The sequence below is a fragment of the Centropristis striata genome, chromosome 19 (genome assembly GCF_030273125.1).
Source record: "Centropristis striata isolate RG_2023a ecotype Rhode Island chromosome 19, C.striata_1.0, whole genome shotgun sequence".
Classification (NCBI taxonomy): domain Eukaryota; kingdom Metazoa; phylum Chordata; class Actinopteri; order Perciformes; family Serranidae; genus Centropristis; species Centropristis striata.
Genome location: NC_081535.1, coordinates 28,894,325 through 28,920,453, shown reverse-complemented (window position 1 = coordinate 28,920,453; position 26,129 = coordinate 28,894,325). Strand labels below are relative to the sequence as shown.

Here is a 26,129-nt window from a genome sequence, read left to right as displayed (position 1 = left end):
AGATACTGGTATCATATGAAACTAGATCTAAGAAATCTATAGGCACCATGTCGGTCAGGATATCGTGTCTGGGAGTTGTCGAAATAACGCTGCAAAGTTCGGCTTCTTCTATGTTTCATTTAAAAACATTGAGAGCAGTGAAGCTTGTTGTTTGTGAAAGTTTAATAAAATGCTGCAGTTGTTGTCGTCCATACATGTTTGATATCAGTTCAGTTCAGTTTGACTGAATACTTTGTTGGTCAGTCTGTGGGTTTGACTCTCATTGTGGAGAAATAAAAAGACTGAAGTGAGATGAATAGACTGAGAATTTTCTACTATTAGACAAAACAATTCTTGATTTAATTTAATTTTGTGGACACAAAATGCAGTTAAACAGTTAAATCACAATATATTGTATCAAAATACTCACCATATCACAAAATGCTTAAAATCTCAATAATATCGTATCGTGACTCAAGTATCAGGATAAAATCATACCATGGGGCCTCTGGGGATTCACAGCTCTAACATATATATGGACTTGTTTGCGGCTACTATCTATTCTTTATGCATTTACTCGTCAGTCTGACATCTGAAGTCTTTCGTCCAGTGGTTCTCAACCTTTGTTTGGTGAGGAAGGTATAAAATATACTAAATGTTTTTGGTTTTACTTGCTACGTTACTTACTTTTTAGGAGCCTGAAGAAGTTAAATAATGTAGTAATTCACGAGCAAAGATAAAAGTCTAAAAATGTGAATCTAATTTTATGTAGCGAAACTTTAATTTCTGGTTTAGACACCTGAGATTTGGCCAAACGTGAGTTAACCCCTTCATGCAGAACCTTGATGATCGTGCTTCATTTTAACATTTTTTCCCTTTTAGCTGTGAAGAGATTTGTGGTCCTGCATAATAACTTAACCATTTTGTTTCTTGTGCTTCAGACTCTCCAGTCTTCATCTCTCATCCTCACTTCTTTAACGCCGATCCGGTGCTGCGGGACTACGTGAGCGGCCTGGATCCAACCGAGGAAGAGCACGGTCTCTTCATAGACATCCACCCTGTGAGCACACACACACACACACACACACACACACACACACACACACACACACAGACTTCAATCAAATAAATTGCATGAAAATAATTTGCAGATGCAGCTCTCTCAGGCTGATCAGTTCCATTTAAGCTAACATTTAGTGCGGCAAAAAGCCCAATAAACAAATATTTCTATCTATCTCATCTATTGCATAACTTCAGACACATATCTTTATTATTCATAATGAAACAATTCATAACAACAACCTCAACAAACCATTTCAGGGCGTTTTTTGCTCCTGTCACATCTGATAACTGTGTTATATCGCAGATGTTGGTTGTGAGGTTTGGAGGATTAACTGTACTTAGAATTGCTTCATGGCTCCCCAGCCGTGGCTGCAGGGACATGATTTCTGTAAACACAAGTTAGACCTTTTTCCAAACTTTTTCAGTGGTATGTCATTGCGTTACATCAGACTGTTTTAGTGCGGCTGTTGTCCCTGAGACCTGCATTCATCAGAGGTGGACTGATTACATATCACACACTTGAAATGTTTTCTGCATCATTGAGTGCAAGTTGTTATCTTCTTGTAGACAGAAGAGTCTCAGGTAGACAGTAGGTGAAGAGTCACATCTGTTTTTTATAACTTCCAACTGTGTGTAAATGCACCTGTTGAAATGCCGAGAGAGTGTATAAGGGCCTAAAACATTTTGATGGAAGTATATAAAGTCCATACCTATTCTCGGGGGGGCCTACAGAATCCCACATTAAGACAGCAGTAATGTTTGTGGGTCCATTTGACCTGGGGCTACTTTAATTATCCAAATGTGTCAAAAACTAAAAAGTTCCAATAAGCATTGTTTATATTTCATTAATAACTCCATCACTAACCATACCAATCAATATTGAGTGCCATGGTGTTCTTTACCTCTTACAGATCAATGAGGATAATTCACTTGTTTTTCATAATAAATGCATGTTAACCTGTTTTTATATACATTGGAAAGACCTACATATAAAATACAATGGTTCTACATGGCTTTGAAAAATATATATTTTTTAAAATATATATGGGAAATGGGTTAATTTGACCCACAACATAACAGGAGGGTTAAATTCATCATCCATCTGCTGAATGCTCTAGCTCTCTAGTTTGTGCTTGTAAAGTTTCATGAGGCTATGATTATTCTAGAGGCCATAGAAGATAATTTTATACACTGAGCTCAAGTTTCACAGCTCACAGACTGTTTAGGGACCCCAGGATGCACAAATACTCACATACAAGAGGACAAAATAACACATTTTACTGCAGGAGAAACACAGGGCAGATGTTTCTGCCCCAAACAGCATCTGATAAAGTGCATAAAGTGGGCATGTTACATCTAAAACAGTCCAAATAGTTTTAATAAAGTATTATATTCAAAAGAGAAAAGCAGACAGGGGTCCCACATAGAGTTTTGTCTTGTTGTCTCCCAATTTATGCAGCTCACAGACTGTTTAAACACATTTATACTAAATGGAATTAACGGGCATAAAGTGGGCATGCCTGTTTTTCCTTTGTGATTTCCCGACAAGATATAGAGATTGAATAAAATTGGGCTCATTGAATTCTCAAGTCTCAGACCCGATTTATGCAGCTCACAGACTGTTTAGGGACCCCAGGATGCACAAATGGTCACATGCAGAAGGACAGAACAACACATTTTACTGCCCGAAACTGCATGTTATCAGCATAAAGTGGGCATGTCTGTAAAAGAGAGACTCGTCAGTTTTTCCATCGATAACTCTGAAACATTATTTCACCCCTATCCCGTCAAGATATCATAACACAGCTCTTGGTTTTTTAGTTTAATATTAAACCAGTATCATCTTGTGTGTGTATACCAATAAATTATTATGTATTTTATCTATCTGTGTTGAGAGTTCAGCAAGAAATAAACTGGCCAGTTTAGAGGAAGTCACTCTAGATTCTTTGTACCAAAGCTGGTTATCATCATGCAGTCATGTAAGTCAAGGTGATTATAATTATCATCATATTTGTTGATTTTGACCTCCTGCTGATTACAGTGGTGAACTGTCCCTGAGAAGTACCTGAATGAACTCGATGATATCTGACTTTACTGCTGTGCAATAACAGTAAAAGGTCACTGATGATACTTACATTACAGTCGTGTCACTGATGTAACACTGCTGTGATTCAGCTCCTTACACAACTCTGTGTAAACTCACCTGCAGAGCTTTTGGCTGTAACCTGCGTTATGATAAGCTAATTGGAAATTGGGCTATTTCTCCGTAATTGCAGTTGTTTGTGAATTAAGGGTCGTTAGAAAAAGTTCTATGGCTCCAATAAAAAAATCAGGTTCGATAACAAAACGGTTTGACGCCGTGCAGATCGAAGCTCGTATAACCTGGTTCCAAGGAGAGCAGGCTACGAATCCAGGAAGTCTGCATTGATATCATGTTAATAATTAAGGGAAATCACTTGGCGTGGGATTTTATGAAGCTATTTCTTGGAGTCATAAAGAATCCGTAGTATGAAGATGTCATGCCCAGTCCTTTATATGTCTAAATAAGTGCAGACATGTCCAAACTCTGACTGTGACTGCAGTTATATTATCTAACAGGAGTCATTTAATCACCTGATCTCAGTTCAAAGTGTTCATTAGTCAAATCAGGTCAAAAACCGGCAGCTAGGCCTGTCACAATAACACATTTTTTTGGAAAATGTATTTTCCCAGAAACTATCACGATAAATGATAGTATTGTTGTATCGATGTTGTTTTAGTTTTATGACGATATTAGAGCATAATAAGTAAATACTTTTCCACAGCAATGCATTTTTAAATCTGGAGAATATTCAACATTGTAATTGAAATATGGAAAAGAAATATTAAAATATCCTGGAAAATAAAACATAAATAAATAAGCTACAACCAAAACAAATAAAGTAGACTTTCAGGCTCTGTTAACAAAACATTGTAATGAGATAATCATTATGTATTATATTATTAAGATAACGTATAAACAGCTGGAATGGCTGCTTGGGAAATATAGTTGGGGTTTTTTGGCAATTCGTGCTGCCTTTCAAACATTTGCAGCATTACTTTAAACATAAAAATGCACAAAAAGTTGTGACGGGCCTACCTGCAGCCACACGGCGCTTTACACAAGAGTTTGGTCATGCCTGCCAAAGTAGGGTGATTTAAAGTGACCTATAAGAAACTTATAACAATAATAGAAATCTTTAATTTTAGAGCATTTTTCAGAAAATGACATCAATGTGTGCAATTAAAAGACAGTTAAGGGAAGGTCAAGTTCAGTTAGAATCAGGAAAGGCTCTCCGATAAAAGTATGTTTTAAGAAGAGACTTAAGGAAATCAATGACTCAGCCGACCTAATTTTCCACATTATTTTACCATTTAACATTACTATTTAAACCAGGGAAATCTGTCATTTTAATCAATCCTGTGAGAAGCTTCATATCCCCACCAAGTTATCAGCCCAAAGCTGTCATAAATTTAGACTTTTTCTTTATGATGATACATTTTTTAGATCTTGGTGGGGTTTTTTTAACACTTAGGTTATATTTTCATTTTGATAAAAGCAAGAAATACAAATACACATTCCTAATGTGTCGCTGCCCGACATCCAAATTTCTGAAGCCGTGAAAAATACAAAGAATTTAATCTTGCAATTATATATCAGAGTTTTTTTAAACCACAAAAAACAGTTCACTTTAGAGGAGAAGAGATCTTGGTGGTTTTTAACTTTTTATTTCAGTTCTCAGACGTCTGAATCTGAAGGTATCAGAGAAACAAGCTGATCAAACGTGAGCTGCAGCTAAAATCTGTCATTTTAATCAAGGTAACGTTTCATCTGGTCACCTGTCAGTGGAGACACTTGTGTGTCACAGGTGTTAGCCTGTCCTCTGCCACAATTTGTCATAAATAAAACTTTTCATCCAGTTTTAAGTCACATTTTTATGATGCAGCTTTAACCAAATGAGAGATATTTGTCATCAGACAATCTGGTTATAGTTATCAGAGAAACGAGAGGAGCAAATTGAGGCTTGCAGCCCCTCCAGGACGTCCTGTGCCTGACTTAACAGATTTAATTAGCGGATCTGTTTGTATTGGAAAGGAGGAGACTGTTGTGTAATTTATTGGTCCAAGTTGTAGGTCAAATAGCTCATAAATTAGTTTTTAAAGGAGTCCAATTGGAAAAAATTACTTCTCTTATCTTTAACAATAAATCAAAAGCCCCGTTGGAAAACAGCTCCAAAAAACTCTCTAACAAGTCTCAAAAATCTTCAAGCAGGAGTCCAAGATCTTGTGACACACTTTATTATCGATAAAAAGTGGAGAGAACAAATATGATACACACAAGGTGCAGTCCATGAGCTCTCTAACTCGAATGACACTTACATGAGTTATTATAGAGAAATCACACACATCTGTCCATCCCATCATTAATATTTATTATGACCTTTCCTCCAATAAAATTTGTTAATTCTTTAGATTTCTCCTCCTAGGGGCTGCTCCAAATCCGCCCCCCCTAGGTGCAGGTGGCATTACCTCATCCCCTGGCAGAGAGACATCAATATGTTTAGGGGTTGAAACTATTGCCATGATTTAAAATCCTGCATTGGTTCTCATAGGGCCTTTCTATGCTTTATTTACTATGATTTAAAATGATCCGTTAGTTCCCACAGAGTTTTTCCATATTCTTACTTCTTACTCATCTGTCTGCTATACACAGAGCCTTTTCTATTTTTCATTTCTCACTCAGAGTATGCTACTGTATTTAGCCCTTGTAAATGCTGCTTCTTGCCCAGCTGGGTAACCTTGCTTCTTATTCTTATTCTTGCTTCTCTCTTATTCTTACCAGCACTTAAAACAACATCTCTGGCGAAAGATCACAGGTGTTTTTCTGGCACAAACTTAACATTCTTATCTAGGCCTTATTGTACTTCTCCTCTCTTCCAGTACTTCTCCACCTTTCAGTTAAATCTCTGCAGCATATTGATTATACATATAACATCATATAGATCACTCAGGGTTACATTATTTAATCACACTTTGTCATACAAATAGCTACATAGTACCTCTAGAGACCCTCATAAAGAGATACTAGCTTAACTCTCACCACATTATTTACTCTACATTATCCCCCCTATGTGACTTAATTAGTCACATCTCAGTAATGTCGCCGTCTAAAGATGGCCGTAGCCACCCTACTAGGTTCACTTTATCACTATTGACAAGGATCCATTTTTACAGCTTAAGTGGGAGTTATGCCAGCTCTCACAAGGACTAGGTGCAAGCCTTAAACTCGTTTCCCAAGCGTTTTAGCGTTACAGTAGTATATATATATGAGGTCACACAGGATATATAATTCCAGCACACTGGTCCAGTATATATTCACACAAATCTTAGTGCGGTGATACAGTAGATAAATGTAATGTGACAATCAAAACCTTTACCAGTGTTTGACTAACTTTATCAAATGTAGTGTGACAATTAAACCTTTACTAGTGTTTGACTAACTTTATCAAATGTAGTGTGACAATTAAACCTTTACTAGTGTTTGACTAACTTTATCAAATGTAGTGTGACAATTAAACCTTTACTATGAAATCTCCAAAAGGGAGCTACAATACATCACACATTTTGAGTCATATAAAGTAAACATGATTATACCATGGTAAAAAGAAATTAAATCTGCTGAGATGAAGATCTTTTGCTCCATGTGCCAGACGCACAGTGGAATGCCACCACCAGGGAGAGGTTACATGTGATGCCTGGTGATGGGGTTCTCAGCGTTCCTCAGGTCCAGGAAGGCCTCAGATGTAGAGGATAGGGACCCCGGGTCCCTCATCAGGGCTTGGTAAGCGGATAGGAGTGGTGGGTGAATATGAGGGTGATGGGCTTCGAGGAGAGGGTGCTGGGCTGCGGTGAGTGGGCAGGTTGTCTTCGTCGGCGATCATATCAGCCAATGCCCGAGTTAGTGCCACACGACATGGCGCATTAGGGGAGAGTTCCCGAGTGTGGCGTCTGTAGATTTCCAGCTCACGTAGGAGGCGCCTCACCAGGTTTTGTTTGTCAACCCGGATTTCCATCTCGTGCCTCCATCTGGCCAGCAATCTCTCCCGCTCGCTGGCCCACTCCTGTTTCATTGCCTCTCTTTCAACAGCCCATGCTCTCTCCAGCGTCTTCCTGGTGCTAGCCCACACTCTCTTCTGTGCTGCAGCCGCTTCGAGGCGGTCACGCTTTGCTGCCCAGTTGATCCGGGCCTTGATTCTGGCCCTTTCCTTCCGGAGGTTGGCAACCTCTTCAGGGGTACGGCCCTTCAGGTACCTGGAGAATGCCGCCATGGTCATTTTTGCCAATGCCTCTGCTCCTCCCCCTGGCTGCAGTAGGACGTAGTTGGCCTCCTTCTCCTCCTCGTCCGATGAGGAGGATTCGTCAATATCCTCAGTCGCCGGCCATCCTTCTCCAATCATCATCTGCTCCTCCCACTGGCGCTGTAGAGACTTCTGGGCCACTGGCTGCTGCATGTGCCGGGGAGTTTTGGCAGTAGACTTGGATGGTCTCACCTGTTGATTCCCTGGCCCTGGTTTTGGTGGTGCGGGTTGTTCCAACAGCACCTGCAGCATGCTCGGTCCCTGCGCAGGAGACGGGTCGTGCCTCCGAGACATCCATTGCTCAGAAGGGTCACCTGGGAGCCACGCCTGCTGAGGGAAGTGGTGGGAACTGTGTGGCCTTAGCCTCTATTACAGTTTTGACCTGTTGGAAGATAGCCTTGTATATTTGCGTTAGATGTTTCAGATAATAGGTGAATTCATGTTGATATTGTTCAAGCGGAGGCCCCTCATAGGGTCCTCTGTAAAAGGGGACCGGCATCGGTCTCCCTGTTAGTGCTTCATGCAGTGTTAGGTGGGTTAGTCTGTTACACTGTGTTCTCATGCTCATCAAAGCAAGTGGCAATGCCTCCACCCAGCTTAGCTTATGGTCACTGTCAGCCATAATTTTTGTGATTTTGTTCTTCAAAACTCCATTAGCTCGTTCTACTTGTCCCTGTGACTGAGGGTGATACACACAGCCATATTTCTGCTTAATTCCTAGCATTTTCATGGCAATTTTCATCACATTAGCTGTAAAATGCGGACCATTGTCAGAGCTCATTACATCTGGTATTCCAAACCGTGGAAAAACTTCTTTACACAGAAACTTAGCTGCTGACCTCGCATCTGGACCTTTTGTTGGAACTGCTTCCACCCACTTGGTAAACCTGTCCACAACCACAAGAATGTACCTGTAACCATTCTTTCTGTCTATCATATCTATGTAATCCATTTGCAGATGGTGAAATGGCCCTTCAGGCACCGGAACATGTGCTAACGGTGTCGTGAACGCTCTCCTGACATTATTCGTGTTACATACCGTGCATGCATTTATCCATCTATCAACTCTGTGTGCCAACATTGGTGACCACCAGACTGCTTGCAGTCGTCTCAATATCTCCCCCCTAGCGACATGGTCTTGACCATGCGCTTCCTGAATGGCAATTGGTACCAATGCCGGTGGGAGGACAAATTGTCCCTGCGCACTGAGCCAGAGGCCATTTTTATGTGGGTCTGGATTATTTTGGATTTTAATTGCGCCTCTTTTGATCCATATTTGATGTGACCACGGACCGGCTCTTTCCTGTGCTTCTTTAAGAGATGTTATGTTTGTTATAGGTTCCAGATTCTCTGCCATTAAAAGTGGTCCCATGTATGTGGGCGTAGCTACACGTTTAGCTGCTTCATCTGCTAAATTGTTGCCTTTGGCTATCAGGGAGTCAGTTTTTTGGTGGGCCGGGCATTTGATAATAGCAAGTGCTTTAGGGAGGTGTATGGCCTCTAGCAGAGCTGAAATAGCTTCCCCATGAGTTACTGGAGAGCCATCTGCCCTTAAAAAACCTCTTTGCTTCCACGTGACGCCATAAACATGGCACACGCCATAGGCGTATTGTGAGTCTGTATATACATTTAGGGTCTTACCCGCTGCCAAGTGACATGCTGCAGTCAAAGCCTTGATTTCTGCGAGCTGCGCTGAACAAGGCTGGTTAAGTTTAGTGGCTTGTACCTCATAGAAAGAGCCGTCAGACTGCAACTGTATTATGGCGTAACCAGCGTGGTTTCCTGCTGCATCTCTAAAACAGGAACCATCCACAAACAGAGTTATTTCAGCAGTTATTGGTTGATTATCTAGATCTTTACGTGGTTTCATGAACTCATTTGTTGTCTGGAGACAGTCATGTGGTGTCCCGTCTACAGGAGTCACCATCCGGGTGGCAGGATTGATTGTGGTGCATCTTTGTACTGTAAGCTCTGGGGCAGCAAGGATTACCTCATAGCCTGTCCGTCGAGCCTGTGTCAAAACAAATCTGGGACTTGTGATTAGTGCATGTAATTGATGTGATGTATACAAAATAGTCGGGTGTCCCATTGTGATGCTTGACGCTTTCTGAAAGGCAAAAGCTGCCGCTGCCAATCCCTGATAACATGGAGGAAGACCTGTTTCAATGTTATCCAGCTTGGTGCTATAATATGCTAATGGTTGCTTACCACTGGGAGTGTCCTGCATCAGAACCGCACACGCATAACCTGCTGTTTCTGCAACATATAAAAGGAACACATTAGCATAGTTAGGATTACCTAGTGCTGGCGCTGTTCGCATGTCTGCTTTGAGGGCTTCAAAAGCTCCCTCTGCCTCAGGGTGCCACTGTAGCGTAGCTGAGCCGTCCGTCTGACCCGCGGCTCGTATCAAACCTCTTAACGGGGCTGTTTTAATAGCGTAGTCGCAGATCCACAGGCGGCTGAACCCCGCCATCCCCAGAAAGGAGAGCATTTGCCCCACCGTTTGTGGTTTAGGGGCTTTTGTCACTGCTTCGATCTGAGAGGGTGCAATAGCACGCTTGCTGCCACACAGTTGCCTGCCTAGATATTCAACCTGTGGCTGACAAAATTGTAATTTGTCTTTACTTACTTTTTGTCCCCCCTTTGCTAAAGCCTGCAGGACCAGGACTGAGTCATGCTCACACTGCGCCTGAGATGTGCTACAAACTAACAAGTCATCAACATACTGCAAAACGATGCTAGTGACATTTACGTGTTGTAAATCATCTGACAATACTTTGTTAAAAATCGATGGGCTCTCGACATATCCCTGTGGGAGGCGTGTGTATGTGTATTGTTGTCCTTTGAATGTGAATGCAAACAGAAACTGTGATGCGGGATGTAATGGCACGCTGAAAAATGCTGAGCATAGATCAATGACTGTGTACCAGCAGGCGTCATGAGGGATATTTGAAAGTAATGTGTGTGGATCTGGTACTATAGGTATCTCTGCACCCACTACTGCATTGATGGCGCGTAGATCATGCACCAGTCTGTAGTCATCTGAGCTTGGTTTCTTTATAGGAAAGATAGGAGTGTTACAGGGACTTTTGGTTGGTTTTAACACACCTGCTGCTACCAGGCCCTTGATTGTTGTTTCTATCCCTGTTACTTGATGTGGTTTCAGAGGATATTGTTTCCTGTACGGTAGGGTAACATCCTGTTTTATTTTTATTTTTACTGGTTGTGCAGATTTTACTAATCCTACATCTGTTTTATGTTTTGACCACAACCCGGATGGTATGTTACCTAACAGTTCATTATGTTTTTCTGAAAGTGGCATTTGAGTAGGCGGCCTTTCACTGAGCAGCACCTGAACAGGTTGTACTTCTTCATAGGTGCGCACAGATATCTTCATGAACTGTCCATTAAGGGATGTCTGCACATGTGTGTCAGTTGTGAATTTCCATTCCTGTATTTGCTGCGCTGCCTTCACCATTGGTCCCAGATCGTGTGACTCATAGCCTTTGGTTGTCATGAGTGTAACATGTGGGGCAGAGTTAGGCACAGCAAACCAGTCTCTTAAGTCACGCCCACACACATTCAGGTTAACGGCTGCCGCCGCTCCTTGTGGTCCAATGTATATGTTTTCACAAGCTATGTGCACAGGAGCTTTTTGACACAGCAAGTCTGTCCAACAGGTTCTGTAATCTTGATGTTGTTGTTTGCTTGCCTGATACTCTCTTTTATTTCTTCTTCCCTCTGAGCTGCTGCTTTCTGTGTCAGAAGAGTCATCACTGGAGCACACTGTGTCAGGCTCAGCTTCAGTGTGGTGTACCTTGTTGCCAGATCTTCTCACCTTATCTCGGACAATGTCACTGGAGGTCATGCTCTTTTTATCCTCTTCTCCAGATACTTCTTCATTTGGTTGTGTGTTCCAGTTAATTGTAAATGTTTCCATCAGTCGTCCTTCAGTGGTATCTCCCTGTGCCCTTAGTGGATATTGTCCTGTCCCGGATGGGCCAGCAGGGGGCGCTGTAGGAGGCTGAGCAGTGGTGTGAGCTACAGGTGGGATCATGGGCTGAACTGTAGGGGGCGCATATGGTGGAGGCTGAGTCATATCCCCTTGTGCTGCAGGCGTGGTCTGTTGTTCCGTCTCCTCTTTATCCATCATGGCTGGCATCTGTTTGACGTCCATCACATGTTGTCTGGCTGTTTCTCTGAACCAGCTGAGCACCTCTCTTTCTCTGGCCCGTTTCCCTTCTCTGCTGTTACTTGTGTCTTTGGCCTTAAAGTGCTTGATGTTGGCCTCCACCTCTCTACAGCATGCTGCTTCGAACGTCCCGTTAGTGGGCCAGCACAGTCTGCCATTTGTACGTCTGTTCCACCTCTTCATGCACTTTTGGATCTGTTTGGCATAATCCGGGTGTTGTCTTATTACTAGTTCTACTGGGGTTAACAATCCTCCGCTTTTTATCATTTTAGCGCCCATGATCTCTTGTTTAGCTCCCGTATCCTGCCTAGTAAGTTCCGGCTGTCCCTCTTCTCTGGTTCTGATATGAACTATTATTTTGCTAACAGTTATCCCAACTTTTTTTCCACCATTAGGGGAGTTGTAAAGCAAATTCTCAGTCCTGTCCTTGGCTCGGGTTTTCACTATGTATTCAAACTTTCCTGTATACTCCTGCGATGGTTAAATCGTCAGGAATGCCCAGCCACGGGCGCAACGGGAGGGTGCCTTTAATTAGGGGATTTTGGCACAAACTCTCTAATATTGTGGCTAGGGTGGGGCCCAGATTCTACGTATTATTCCTTCCCACGACACTGCAGGAAATTCCTTTTTGGTTTGGGTTAAATTAAGAATTCGAGTGAGGTGTCACAACTTTTGACAGATCTTCTGTTCTGTCTGCCAGTGCTCTATGCCGTATACGTCAATTTATGACCGTTCCAACAACAAATGAGTTCTGATACCATGGGTTTCAATGTCTCCCTCAGTAGTAATATGTTCAGGGGTTAATTTTCCTCTTCACTCTCACTACTCATTCGATCTTTGGCCATATATTCTCTTACCCCTCCTTATTTCACTATTTTGGGTTATTTTATACCTTCTTACTGTACTATTGTGTATTTTTCCTTCTTTAACCTATTTATTTCTATTTATTTATATATAAATATCCGCCCCCCCTAGGTGCAGGTGGCATTACCTCATCCCCTGGCAGAGAGACATCAATATGTTTAGGGGTTGAAACTATTGCCATGATTTAAAATCCCGCATTGGTTCTCATAGGGCCTTTCTATGCTTTATTTACTATGATTTAAAATGATCCGTTAGTTCCCACAGAGTTTTTCCATATTCTTACTTCTTACTCATCTGTCTGCTATACACAGAGCCTTTTCTATTTTTCATTTCTCACTCAGAGTATGCTACTGTATTTAGCCCTTGTAAATGCTGCTTCTTGCCCAGCTGGGTAACCTTGCTTCTTATTCTTATTCTTGCTTCTCTCTTATTCTTACCAGCACTTAAAACAACATCTCTGGCGAAAGATCACAGGTGTTTTTCTGGCACAAACTTAACATTCTTATCTAGGCCTTATTGTACTTCTCCTCTCTTCCAGTACTTCTCCACCTTTCAGTTAAATCTCTGCAGCATATTGATTATACATATAACATCATATAGATCACTCAGGGTTACATTATTTAATCACACTTTGTCATACAAATAGCTACATAGTACCTCTAGAGACCCTCATAAAGAGATACTAGCTTAACTCTCACCACATTATTTACTCTACATTATCTCTGAGGATAATTTGGCCCACTGAAGGAATCCTAACCAGGAGACGCTGACTTTATTAGTGTTTCGATTGAGAGACTGCATTAGTGGCAGAAAATGACACACTGTGCGTTTCAAAGCACATTTAATTTACATATTTTTCAATTTAAATTATAATCTGAAAATCACAGCATTTTACCATTTACTATTATATCCCCTAAAGCTTTAAAAGCACAATATTTAATAACATTTTAAACCTCCTGTTATGTCCGTTTCTCAGGAACAGCAGTAATGTTTGTGGGTCAATTTGACCTAGGGCTAGTTTAGTTATTCAAATGTGTCAAAAACTACAGTCCCAATAAACATTGTTTATATTTCATGAATAACTCCATCACTAAACATCTCAATCAATATTTAGTGCCATGGTGTTCTTTACCTCTTACAGGTCAATGAGGTTCAATGAGGATAATTCACTTGTTTTTCATAATAAAATGCATGTTGAAACTTTTTTTTATATACATTGGAAAGACTTGCATATAAAATACAATGGTTCTACATGGCTTTCAAAAACTTTGAAATGGGTTAATTTGACCCACAACATAACAGGAGGGTTATTGCAGAAAAGTTGCCTTTTATACCTTTCATGGTGTTGACAGCATGACTTCACCACCAGAAGGTTAAAATAGAGGGAATCATTAGTCATAAAGCAAAGGTAAAAGCAGGTTTTGCTGACTAATAACGTGTTTGTTTACTGTCCCTGACCAGATATCACACAGCAGCAACTATTCGATGTCTGAAAGTGATTTAACTGTCACATGTGAGCACAGTGGCTGCAGCTGAAGTTACAGAGGTCTTCAACCAAAGATTTTTCTATTGTTTCATTTCAGAAGAGACGAGAGGCTTTAGAGTATAGAACGGAACAAGTTGTACCATAAAGCAAAGCCAAGCATGTCTGTCATGTGTCAGCACTTTCAGTTATTTCCACCAGCTGGCTTCTTACAGTTTGTCCTGTCTGCTAACTGCAGCTCATATGAACGTTTTATCAGAGCCACATGTCAAGAGCACAGCTTTAAAATCTGCTGAGCTAAAATCCCTCAAAGTAAAGAAAAAGGAGTGAAAGATGATCATCGTATGCATGTTTGCATTAACATTTTTCTACTTCAGATATCATTTTCCAGTCCAAAATGTTCTTCTCTTCTCATGACAGGCTGTCACACAAACTGCACACAGCTTTTACAAAATGACTCCCTCAATGTGAGGCAACTGTGCCAGCGTTACAGCCTGACTGAGGCAATTTTTTAGTCCTGTCAGATTTATAAAAGGCTTAGTTTCGGGGCGTTGTCAGAAAACTAAACAGTGATTTATTGTTTCCAGCTTGCTCAAAACAAAACTAAATGTGGAATGATTTATATGAGTGCAGGTCAGTGGTGTCATAAGGAAGCATAGGTGGCAGAAACATCTATTGGACATGAAGTAAGAAGGACTCAAGTGGTTTATAAACTGACTGTTGAACTAATGAGACATTTATTAACGTTGTTTGAGCTGTGACGACTGATGCTGGACTGCGTCTGAGCCCCAGTGTTTGTTAACCAGTGGGTCTGTTTGTTGTTTGTCAAATACCAAAAAATCTGTGCTAGTTAGTGGAAACTTTGGGCTCTATTTAAACCATCTGTACTACATGGTCTAAAGTGCATGGTGTAAGTGCAGTTAGGAGCGTGTCCAATTTCACTTTTCGAGTTAAACGGGACATAATCTAGACGCAAAGTGAGTCACAAGTGGCAAATGGGTTAAATTAAAGTGGAAATGAAGCAGTCAACCAAGTTACCATTATTTACTAGATTGGGTCCTATTCTTATCAATATTTATACAACGTGAAAAATATAAACACAAAAGAAAAACGGAGTGCTGTTTTAAATTTCGTGGCAAGGGCGCCGCCATCTTGCGGTAGGATATCCTGTGACGTCATGGGGTTGGTTGGCTTCGCGGTTCGCATCACACAGAGAGAGATAACAGGAGAGACAACAGAGGGAAGAGGGAGAGTGGTGAGCCAAAGGAGACGAGAGGACATAAGGGAGGACACTACTGTATTGTTCCGGGGTCTAAAATGAGTTTTACAAAGTTAAGGCCGAGGAGACCACTAGCTTGCCAAAACTCTTCTGCTCTATGAAATCTTCCTCCAGAAAATGCTAACTACCGACGCTGGAGTGTTTTTAATTTCACCGCCGTTATAAGCGGAGCTCAACACTGACAGTACAGCGGCATCAATCCACCGCAGTAACAGACAGGCAGGGAGACAGGTAAAGTTAAATCGGCAGGTATTAAGTCATCAACTATATCCATACTCCAAAACAAACCGTATACACAAACACAATCATTGAAACGTAGCTCTTCGACTCTGTCCCTCTGTGAGCCTCTTATTAAACACACCTTTAACCTCAAACAGCAGCCCTCATAAATACCCTCACAACTCTGAGCCTAAACATGAACATATCTGCAGCTCGGGATTGGTCTGAAATGACTGTCAAAAATTAAAAAGTGACCACAATAAGGAAAAAAAAAAAACCTGTCTTAAAACCCAAATAATTCCACATCAACACAATTTAATTCCTTAGTCACAGCTGATGCAAACCTCCAAAGAAATGATTAGTTTTACGTATTATTTCTTACCGTGACTCCACGTCAGTCAGTCAGGTTATCCTACATTCCGCGACCTCTCTCACCACATCTTGCAGGCTATATTCTTGTGACGCGTGCAGTTTAGCATGCGCTGTATCTTTACTTGGATTAACTGCTTCAAATGCGTCTCCGTGTGTAAGGGCAGATTTAAAAAATAAAAATAAAAAGCTTTGCCAACAGGAACCAACATAATGCACAATCATTTACTTTTGGAAAAACATGTTACTCAACAGAAATATTGCCAGTCGCCAGCTAAAAAAACCCACTTGAGGCTGACCTTAGATCACGAGTTCCTTTGACCCTTGAACCCCGTGTTCCGTTAAGACCCGCCCTATTCTGCCTCTGATTGGCTCGGACTCTGACAGCTCAACAACATGAACCAATAGTAGCGCCAGTATACCAAGTATATCATATTAATCAACATGGCGAATTTTCAGTATTTGGGCCTAGTCCAGCTTTTGTATTTGAGATTCTATCATAATCGGTTTCTATAACCATTACTAGCAACTTTTACATCACCTAGTAAAATAACAAAGTGAAGAGCAGAATACAAACCATTAATAAAAAATTATACAGTACTTAATGCAAATGCAAAATGTTTTGAAAAATAATTAAATAGATATAGGGATATAACCATAACTATGCTACACTATGTGCTGTATACAGTACACAATGATGTTAATATGTTATACACTGTACATAAGTGAAGTCAGGTGACTTGCTAATATAGTAAGGTGCATGATTGTCCATAGATGTTAGAAGTAACTGCATATTGATACTTTTGATAGTCACAGAAGAATAATACCCTGGCTTCTAAAAGAATGTGACATTAATATCATTATGTTCAACATCCCTCAGAAGCACACATTTATCATATGATGACAACACACCAAATAAAGGTAATTTTAATGATTCAACCAGCACTGGTTGAACTAAAACAACAATTACCGTACCCACTACTGTAACAAAATGGAGGAAACATTGGACAGTTGTTATGCATGGTTATTGTAATACATAAAATGACAACAAAGTGCAAAAAATATTACAGTAAATCATATTTAATGGCAATCAATTTCATGCAACATTCATAAATCCTCATAAGCATACTCAAACCCATGATATACTAGGTGGGGAAACAGCTCTGATGGAGTGGACGACACAGGCTGGAATCAGGATCCTGTTCTTCTTCCCCAAATGCCCCCTGGTCCAAAGGGTTAACTGCCTGGATGCAGTCAACCTAAAGAGACTGATAAAAAATATGTATTGGTTAGATTTAGTATTACCATTCATACATCAACTCCAGAACTGCTAGTCATGCTGTCTCAAATTATTACATTAATGAAATAGTTGTTTGTAGTTGTGCAACAAGCTAATATAAGGTTAATTTATAGGGTGACAGTCCCTGTATATGGGGCTCTGTACCTAAGGTTAGCTGGTGCTGTTACTACAAATGCTCCTGCCCCCTCCCCTCCTCATAACGTGCTGGCCGATACAAGTTAAACAAACAAGCCAAACAATGCATCATGTGTCATCATATTGTCACCCCGGACTTTTCAGACATGTTTTGCATCACACTCTTTCGTCCACAAGAAAACGTGTTATTGCAACCTAGTCGGCCATTTGATGTCGTTGTTAGCTAACTCTAATGTTAGCTAGTAATTAGCTATTACCGTTAGCGTGGAGCGACATAAACTAAAACGTTTTTGTCTGATACTGAAAATGGAAACGTTGTTCGCATCCTCTCCATCATATTCCTGTCTCACTATAGGGTTTATTTATTATATTTTACGTTAAACCACCGGCGATTACTGACGTTAGTTAGCTTGACCTAGTTACCTGCTGGGACATCCTTAAGGGACAGCACGTCCTCCTCCCGGTGTTGTGCCGTATTAAGCACCCCTGCCGTGAAAAGCACCCCCTCGTCGCGCATGTGGAGAGGACGCTATAAACTACTACCAAACGGACATATATTACCCACAGATCTCTTATTCACGAGTAAATGTCAAAAAGGACTAAATGCTCATGTTTAATTTACTACAAATGACAACGTACACACAATGACAAAAATTATATTCTCATTCCATGTCACGTTCTGTTTAGCGTCCAGTTTTGTGTTAATGATTCATGTTTAAATGCGCTCATGGATTCAACAATAGTCATACTTTCCCACAATCACAGTCACAGATAACAAAAATCGGGTAAATGGTTATTGATGTCATTAATTAATAGCCTGCTTACTGTGTTGTCTTCCATAATATTTGTAAATATATATAATATAAACTCCTAAGTATGTGTTTGTGTGAGTGTATATATATATATATATATATATATATATATATATATATATATATATATATATATATATATATATGTATATATATGTATATTGAAGTGTCAGTGTGTTGTTTTTTTTCTTGGTCTACTTATCATTGAATATAAACTCCTAAGTAAACTCCCCATGACGAGGGGGTGCTTTTCACGGCAGGGGTGCTTAATACGGCACAACACCTCCGGACCACCGCTCCAGTCTCAGCCGTATTAGCTCAAAAGCATCGGCAATGGGGTTAAGATGTTCACTCAGCCTTTCTACTTCATCTTCATCTATTGTGGTTCTGTTCTTAAATTAATTAGGGACGTAGGTGTAGTGTAGTGTAGCTGGTAATACCTGTGGATTGAACCGCGCCGAGAGAACCAACCAACCCCGTGACGTAGGTATTGACGTCACTCCAAAATGGCGGCGCTCTGTCGAGCTAGCTAGGTTAAATTACGATATTAAATTGGTAATTTCTGTGGTTTTATCTACTTTTTTTTTTAACTTAGCAGGATGTTTTTTCGTGTATATTTGAGCGATACAAGTGCCAATTATTGCACGTTTCACTTAACTTTAAGTCTCTCAGATTTAAGACCAATATCATACTATTAAGTATGTCAAAAAAATATGTAGTATGTCCCAATACATAATAAAACACAGTATGCAAAAATACCAGGATGTCTTGCTATATCCAGTTGCAATTTTCAGTATGCAGGCCAGCATGTTTTACTCGCTACAGCAAATATGAGCCATGTTATGATGAAGCAGTATGTTCTGATTATATACATACTGCATGCAACAGTACGTACTTTGTAAGAGCAGCTGGAGTACGAACTAAAGTAAAAAGTATGAGATTTGGAACGCAGCTCAGGTTTTTGTTGTTGCAATCATTTTCCGCAACGCCTGACCACATCTCGTTTTAAGACCAGCACACCCATGGGTGGTCAGACAACGTGGACGCTTGGTGTGAATGACGCCAGCGCCGGTCTAAAACTAGCAATGACAGTTAAGATAGGAACCATAACGTTTGTCCGGTCTTTGTTGGTTTCGTCTAGCTCTCAGGTATTTCCAAAGCTTCAGATGACGACAATAAATAAGACAATGAATATTCCCATTAGATATTCCCAAGAAATACAGAGAGCAATGAGTCTAGGTGTGTCTCCAGGCGCCGCTTCTCTCAAACAAAGTCACCAGAGGAAACTGTAAAAGTTGCTAAATCTTGTGAGAAAACTGCAAAGCTGGTATCACTGTCAACTCGGAAACCGGTTTATTGTGCAGCCATTTTGGTGTCTTCCGCTATAAAAAAACATTAGTAGTTGATGTCAATCCAAATGAAAAAACCTGCCAACTTTACAGATCAGAATAATTTTAGTGTTGTTGCATGCAAAAGTACCAGGATGTCCTGCTACATCCAGTAGCAATTTGTAGATTGCAAGCCAGCACTCTAAACTATCTACAGCACCCGGTCTAAAGTGCATGGTGTAAGTGCATGTAGGGCGTGTCCAACTTCACTTTTTTTAGTCATATAGAGCATAATCTGGGGCACACGGTGTTGTATTTAGTCTCCCATTCCTTTAAAAGTGTAATTTAATTAGCAGATTCGTAAAACTGGAGAAGAAAGCGGGTTTCTGCCTTTCTTTAAATGCATATGAGCAAATAACCTGTTTAACTGGAAAGAAGGGAAAGTGCTGGTGCAGGGAATAGCAGGAGTATGCAAAAATACCAGGATGTCTTGCTATATCCCGTTGCAATTTTCAGTATGCAGGCCAACATGTTTTACTCGCCACAGCATATATGAGCAATGTTATTATGAAGCAGTATGTCCTGATTATATATATATATACTACTAGCAACAGTACATATTTTGTAAGAGCAGTTGGAGTACGAACTAAAGTAGAAAGGAATGTTATGAGATTTGGAACGTAGCTCAGGTTTTTGTTGTTGCAATCATTTTCCGCAACGCCTGACCACATCTCGTTTTAAGACCAGCACACCCATGGGTGGTCAGAGAACATGGACGCTTGGTGTGAATGACGCCAGCGCCGGTCTAAAACTAGCAATGACAGTTAAGATAGGAACCATAATGTTTGTCCGGTCTTTGTTGGTTTCGTCTAGCTTTCAGGTTTTTCCAAAGCTTCAGATGCATGACAGTTTCATAAAGCAAGAAAAAGACAATAAATATTCCCATTAGATATTCCCAAGAAATACAGAGAGCAATGAGTCTAGGTGTGTCTCCAGGCGCCGCTTCTCTCAAACAAAGTCACCAGAGGAAACTGTAAAAGTTGCTAAATCTTGTGAGAAAATTGCAAAGCTGGCATCACTGTTAACTCGGAAACCGTTTTATTGTGCAGCCATTTTGGTGTCTTCCGCTATAGAAACCAACATTAGTAGTTGATGTCCATCCAAATGAAATGCCAACTTTGAAGATCAGAATAATTTTAGTGTTGTTTCTGTTGAACTGATGAACCTTCTGCCGGGATGTAAACTTGAAACCAAGTTTTTTGAACTGTAGAAAATGTTGTCCGGTGCCCGAGGACATTTAATTTCCTGCCATTCAAGGAGTACACAGTTAATTTCCGTCTCTCACTGGGCAGATGTTACCAAACATGAAAGGCCAGTTTCTGTGTAGCTGAAGGGTGAGATGATGAGGAAACACTGTGATATAAGAAGGGCTGCAAGAGAGCTAACATTCGTACAAAAAGTGTTTTTATTGTTCAAAGGATTATATTATTATTATTATACAGCATTGAGAACAGCTGACGTACAACACAAGAATTCAAATGTAAGCCGTCTGTTGCAGAAACAAATATTTTGGTCTCCGTCTGGACTCCAGAAAATATCAGAAACATAAGAAAAATCAGCTGCAACAATGTCAGAATCCATTATCATCATGCAGTTTGTATTACCAGAAAATATGCAATAATTTGACATACAAATTACATCTCACTGTCTCATTTTAAATCTCTTCTTAAAACCCACCTCTTCTCTTTGGCTTTTGACTCCATGTAGAGTGTTGCTTTTATGTGTATACATGTATATTTTATTTTGTGCAGGCAGTGCATTTCATTTATTTTATTGTATTTCATTTTATTTTATTGTATTTTATTGTTTCTATATTGTTCGATTGTCTACTTCATCTTTTTTTGTGTTATCTATTTATTGTGTTTATCTTTTTGTGCAGCACTTTGGAAACCTTATGTTTGCTAAAATCGTCCTATAAAAAAATTGGATTCGATATATTTCATTTTCTATATGAAATGATGTATATCAGCCCATATCTACTCGTACTACTGCATGCATATTCAGATCTATGAGTCATTTTAGTATTAATGCATTTTGAACCTGCGTTTGTAATAATTACATCAGTCCTATTGGTGTTTGTGTCGACCTGCACAGGGATTAAAGATGTAAATCAGCTCGTACCTTCATCTGCTCCAATGCAACACTTCACCTGTGTGATTAATGTTGTAAATGACAAATAGATGTGATGAACTAAACTGAATTTAAATGCATTTCTGCAGATTTTAGATACACATGAATGCATACCAAATTCTCTTGTGCACAGAACATAAAAAACGATCCTTTGCAGGTCATTGCAGTTTGGGTGGCACTCCTTGGCTGAAGTATTTGATAATTAACTCTTTAAAACTTCAAAAGATGGTCCCTGAAACAGCCCATCACGTAACACTTGAGGATTTCCTTCTTTTGTTTACTATGTTTGGTTGCATGGGAACCTCTCTGTGCCAGTTGGGCGACATAGGAGTTCTTAGAAAGCGAACGTTGAGGGCTTTCCTTATTCCCCATGTGAGATTTAACCCTGTGTCTGTGTGCGTGTCTTCCAGCTGACGGGCGTCCCTCTGAACGTGTCCATCCGTCTGCAGCTGAACCTCTACATCAAGAGAGTGGCAGGAATAACGTAAGGAAGCCGTTCCCTGAGGGCCGCCATGACATCAACGTATTGTGTTTGTGCCTATTTGTCGTTCAACATGACATGCGTGTGGACGCTTCCTGCTTCTGTTGTCACTGAGGAAGTCTCCTTGTTGTTGTCCTTGTAGAGAAACTGGCAAGATTTCTGAGGTGGTGATGCCGATGATCTGGTTTGAGGAGGTAAGGCACTGATGGGAGAATTTAAATCTGATTGTTTTAATTTTGTTGGTTCTTTTTTTACTTATTCTCAGTACTCATAGTAAATGTCCCTGATAGTTTATATATGTATGTATTTATTTAGTTCCTTTTTATTTGTTTAGTTATTTTTCAAAGTCAAACTTTAGTTGACTTATTTATTTTAAAGTAAGTAACATAAAATAGAATTACTCAGGTAAAATAAATCCAAATTGTACTTGAGTAAATTAACTGTATATATCAATTTATTTGTAGATATACAATTCTCTCATCCACAGCTATATATTTGAAATATGTGAGGCAATTATTTTAAAGTATTTTTAAAAATATTTTTTCACTTGTTTTGTCCCCATTAATGCTGTTAAAATTAGGACAAATACATCCAGTAGAATAAATTAAAACTTGTGATAATACCAGGGCATTTTTTGGCTCATTTTACGATTTCCTCACTGTCCTTGTGTTGCACTGCAATCTATAAAATCTATATACATCTATAATACCTGCAGCTCTGTGGAATCAGCACAATCATGGCTAAAAGTGGGAACAACTCAAACATGTCTTTGTGTAGAATAACACAGTGAGAATGACAGAAATCAGGGAAAAAAAGACAAGTTTAATAATTTATTTTACAAAAATTGGAAAAAATGGATTCTATATATCAACATTTTTCCAAGTGCCCAAAAGTGTCAAAAATATTGGGGGTAAAAAGTTTTGTCCACATATTGTACTGAAGTATTGTTACGTTTCCAGCCTCTCTTGTCCTCTCCTCTCTGTTCTGTGTAAACAGCCTCTCCTGTCCTCTCCTCTCTGCTCTGTGTAAACAGCCTCTCCTGTCCTCTCCTCTCTGCTCTGTGTAAACAGATTTTCAGTGAATATTTGTCACGTGACCGTTGGTCTCAGCAGAATCAATCATGTCTTCACAGTGTCTCTGAGGAGCAGAATTTAATGTTTTTAACATGATTTTATTATAGAGAACTGTTAATTTTTTGGTTAGTAAGGTTTTTGGTGGTACAATAAATGACTAAATGATACGTGCAGAATAAAGTGATTATGAAGAAAATGTCCCATTATCAAACTAAGTCTTCAGGCGTTCGTCGTGTCTGAAATTTGGAAATCCCATGACTGTCTGTTTTTTATATTTTCTGGCAGTGATAAATGGTGTAAGAGGCAGAAAAAAACATGCCTTTCAAACCCACTGACTCCCGTTGCAAAAGTGATCAAATCAGACACTTCAAAGGTCAAATTAATATCTTAACATTATGTGTAAAGTAAGCTTTTCTTATCTTATCTTTACAGCTCAATGGTGTTTTTACTGCAACGTTGCTTTGACTGATGTCGGCTGACTGTGTGTTGAAATCCTTGATGTTTATGTGATCAGGTCCTAATCAGCATGTTGGAGCAGGGAGCGGGCCAAAACATGCATGAAAATCTGACAGTTTTTTATTTATTTATTTATTTTTTTACAGTTTTTGGCTGTGAAAAACGCTCTAATTTTGGCTTTTTTAAAAATGTTTTTATTTACTTTCATGACAACTTGCAGTTGAAACCCACCGCTGGTTTGTGGGGTTCAGATGGTTAACCTTTATTGTGAAAAGTGATGCATTATCCTGCATTTCCTCACAATCTTTTATTTTAATATTTGCATCATTTCCTCCTCAGAGCGGTTACATCGACGGCCCCATCCTCGACACGTTCCACACCAACCTGGTGGTCCTCCCGGCCGTCATGGAGTTCATGCAGTACGGCTTCATCGCCCTCGGCCTGCTCACCATCGTCATCGCCGCCGTGATGCATCACAAGCTGAAGGTAAGGCCGCCACAGTGCACAGAACGCTGCAGGCGACAGTGTAACTATTATTAACTGCATGCAGCATGGCGCACAGTTACTAATGTTCTCTCTAAAAACAGATGGAAGACGGAGCAGGAGAGACAAAGAAGAGCGAAAATTTGATTATTTATCTCCAATATATTCATAGTTGTTATACCTTTTTCTTAAAGAGCTCGTGTTGAATAATTTTCTGCTCAGACAGCAAAGCTATTAAAGCATAACGCAGTTTAAATACTCACTTTTGCCCTAATCACGTTGTTTAATGCAAACTAAAACATTTTGAATTAGTGGATAAATTAGGTATAAATAAAAACATAATATCCGATAAGAATAATGGCCAAAAAGTTGTAAAAGAACAGAAATGTCCTTTCAAAGTTTGCTTTTCATTCAAAAATTAGGACATTTCTAAGTGACCCAAAACTTTTGAGCGGTAGTGTAACTAAATGCAAACCTTCCAGTTAATAATCGCTGATAATTGATCCATTTACACAACAACAGACAGAAGGTGTTTTCGTCTGTTTGTCAGCTTTTTCCCCCTTTAATTGACATGTAATCATGTTTTTTTTCCTGCCATTTGTGACACTTATAACCTGAAATTAGTTTAAAGAGACAATGGGGTATAACCTACATGATGCTGCACCCTATTATAACTTTTTTAAAAATAATTTAAATCGATTTATGCTAACCAAGTGTTAGTCTGTCTCTTAAAACTCCCAAAATCTTTAAAAGCTGCTCACAAGTATATAGTTTTAGTTCTTTTTAACTATTATTACTATTTTCTGTGGCGGATGAATCCACATTTGGTGCTCTAGTGACGTAGTAAACAATAAAACTTCTGAAGAGGTCTAGAATAGATTTTAAACCTTGTCTCCTGCTCCTCTGCTCTCATGTTTTTATATAACTCTCCAACACACACACGTTATCTTCCTGAACAATTTTAACCACCTTTGGCCGACCGGATAAAGGAAAAGAGAGTAAAACTAATTGTGTGACCTCCTCGCCTCACCTGTCTGACCCCTACACACAAACACACACACACACACACACACACACACACACACAGATTCTTGTACTTCTATCTTTGTGAGGGCCCTCATTGTAATAGTGAATTCCCTTGCAAGGTTATAATAGTTTTGGATTTTTCATTAGTTTTAGTTTTAATTTTGTTGTGATTTTTTGTTTTCAAATTAAGTTAGTTTTAATGAGTTTTTAGAGTGAGTTTGCTATTTTTAGTTTAGTATTTATTTTTTTGAAATGTTTTAGTTTAGTTTTTATTAGTTTTAGTTTGTTATAATGGGGTATTTGTTGGGTGGGAGATTAAAAGAGGTCACAGTAAATTTTGCCTTTACTTCCTTTGCCTTATCCATCTACATTATGTATGAAAAAAGTTGACAAAGACGAAAATGAAGGACATTTTCACTATAATTTTAGTTAGTTTTGTAACCACACAATAGAGTTTCAGTTAATTCTCATTATCATGTAACCTTTAACCCTTAAAACAAAATCTGAAATCTCAAAAAAGCCTTTAAAGAAGTGAGGACCGGCCAAAATGTCCTCACTTTGCAAAAACGTCCTCACTCTGTTGGTTAAAAACGTGTTCTGGTCCTCACTATGTAGGAAGTACAAGAACACACACACACACACACACACACACACACACACACACACACAGTTACAGCTCATCAGGTCAGCGAGGCCTCATGTTGTGTCAGCCTGGCACTCGTTGTGTCCTTGGAAAAGTTTGACCTCTTTCCTAACTGAACCTCTGGACTTTCAGATGCACACGGATGGTTTTTAACACACAGAAAAGATAAGAAGACATCTAAACATTTCACAGGGAAAATTAAATTTTAATCTGAAACTGATTTTAAAGGAACAGTTTCTTGCTGAGCGTTCGATCGATACCACTCTCGATGAATTTGAAGCCGGGAGAAAAATATCATAATGTCAAACTGTTCCTTCAGAAAATGAAAGTACAGTCCGTCCTGTCATCAGTGAGTGTTGTGAAACGCGACGCCTGATG

The 26,129-nt window shown here is 39.7% G+C and overlaps 1 protein-coding gene across 5 annotated transcripts in view; it reads left to right on the top strand.

Moving 5' to 3' along the window:
• The window catches only part of scarb1 (scavenger receptor class B, member 1), a 53,082-nt gene that overhangs the window by 23,675 nt on the left and 3,278 nt on the right, over nucleotides 1-26,129 (top strand). For all 5 annotated transcript variants that reach the window (XM_059358019.1, XM_059358018.1, XM_059358020.1 and 2 more), the window contains 4 exons: nucleotides 921-1,039; nucleotides 22,000-22,073; nucleotides 22,213-22,264; nucleotides 23,939-24,085. In XM_059358019.1, the coding sequence (XP_059214002.1) occupies nucleotides 921-1,039; nucleotides 22,000-22,073; nucleotides 22,213-22,264; nucleotides 23,939-24,085 (392 nt within the window). The remainder of the gene's footprint in view (nucleotides 1-920; nucleotides 1,040-21,999; nucleotides 22,074-22,212; nucleotides 22,265-23,938; nucleotides 24,086-26,129) is intronic.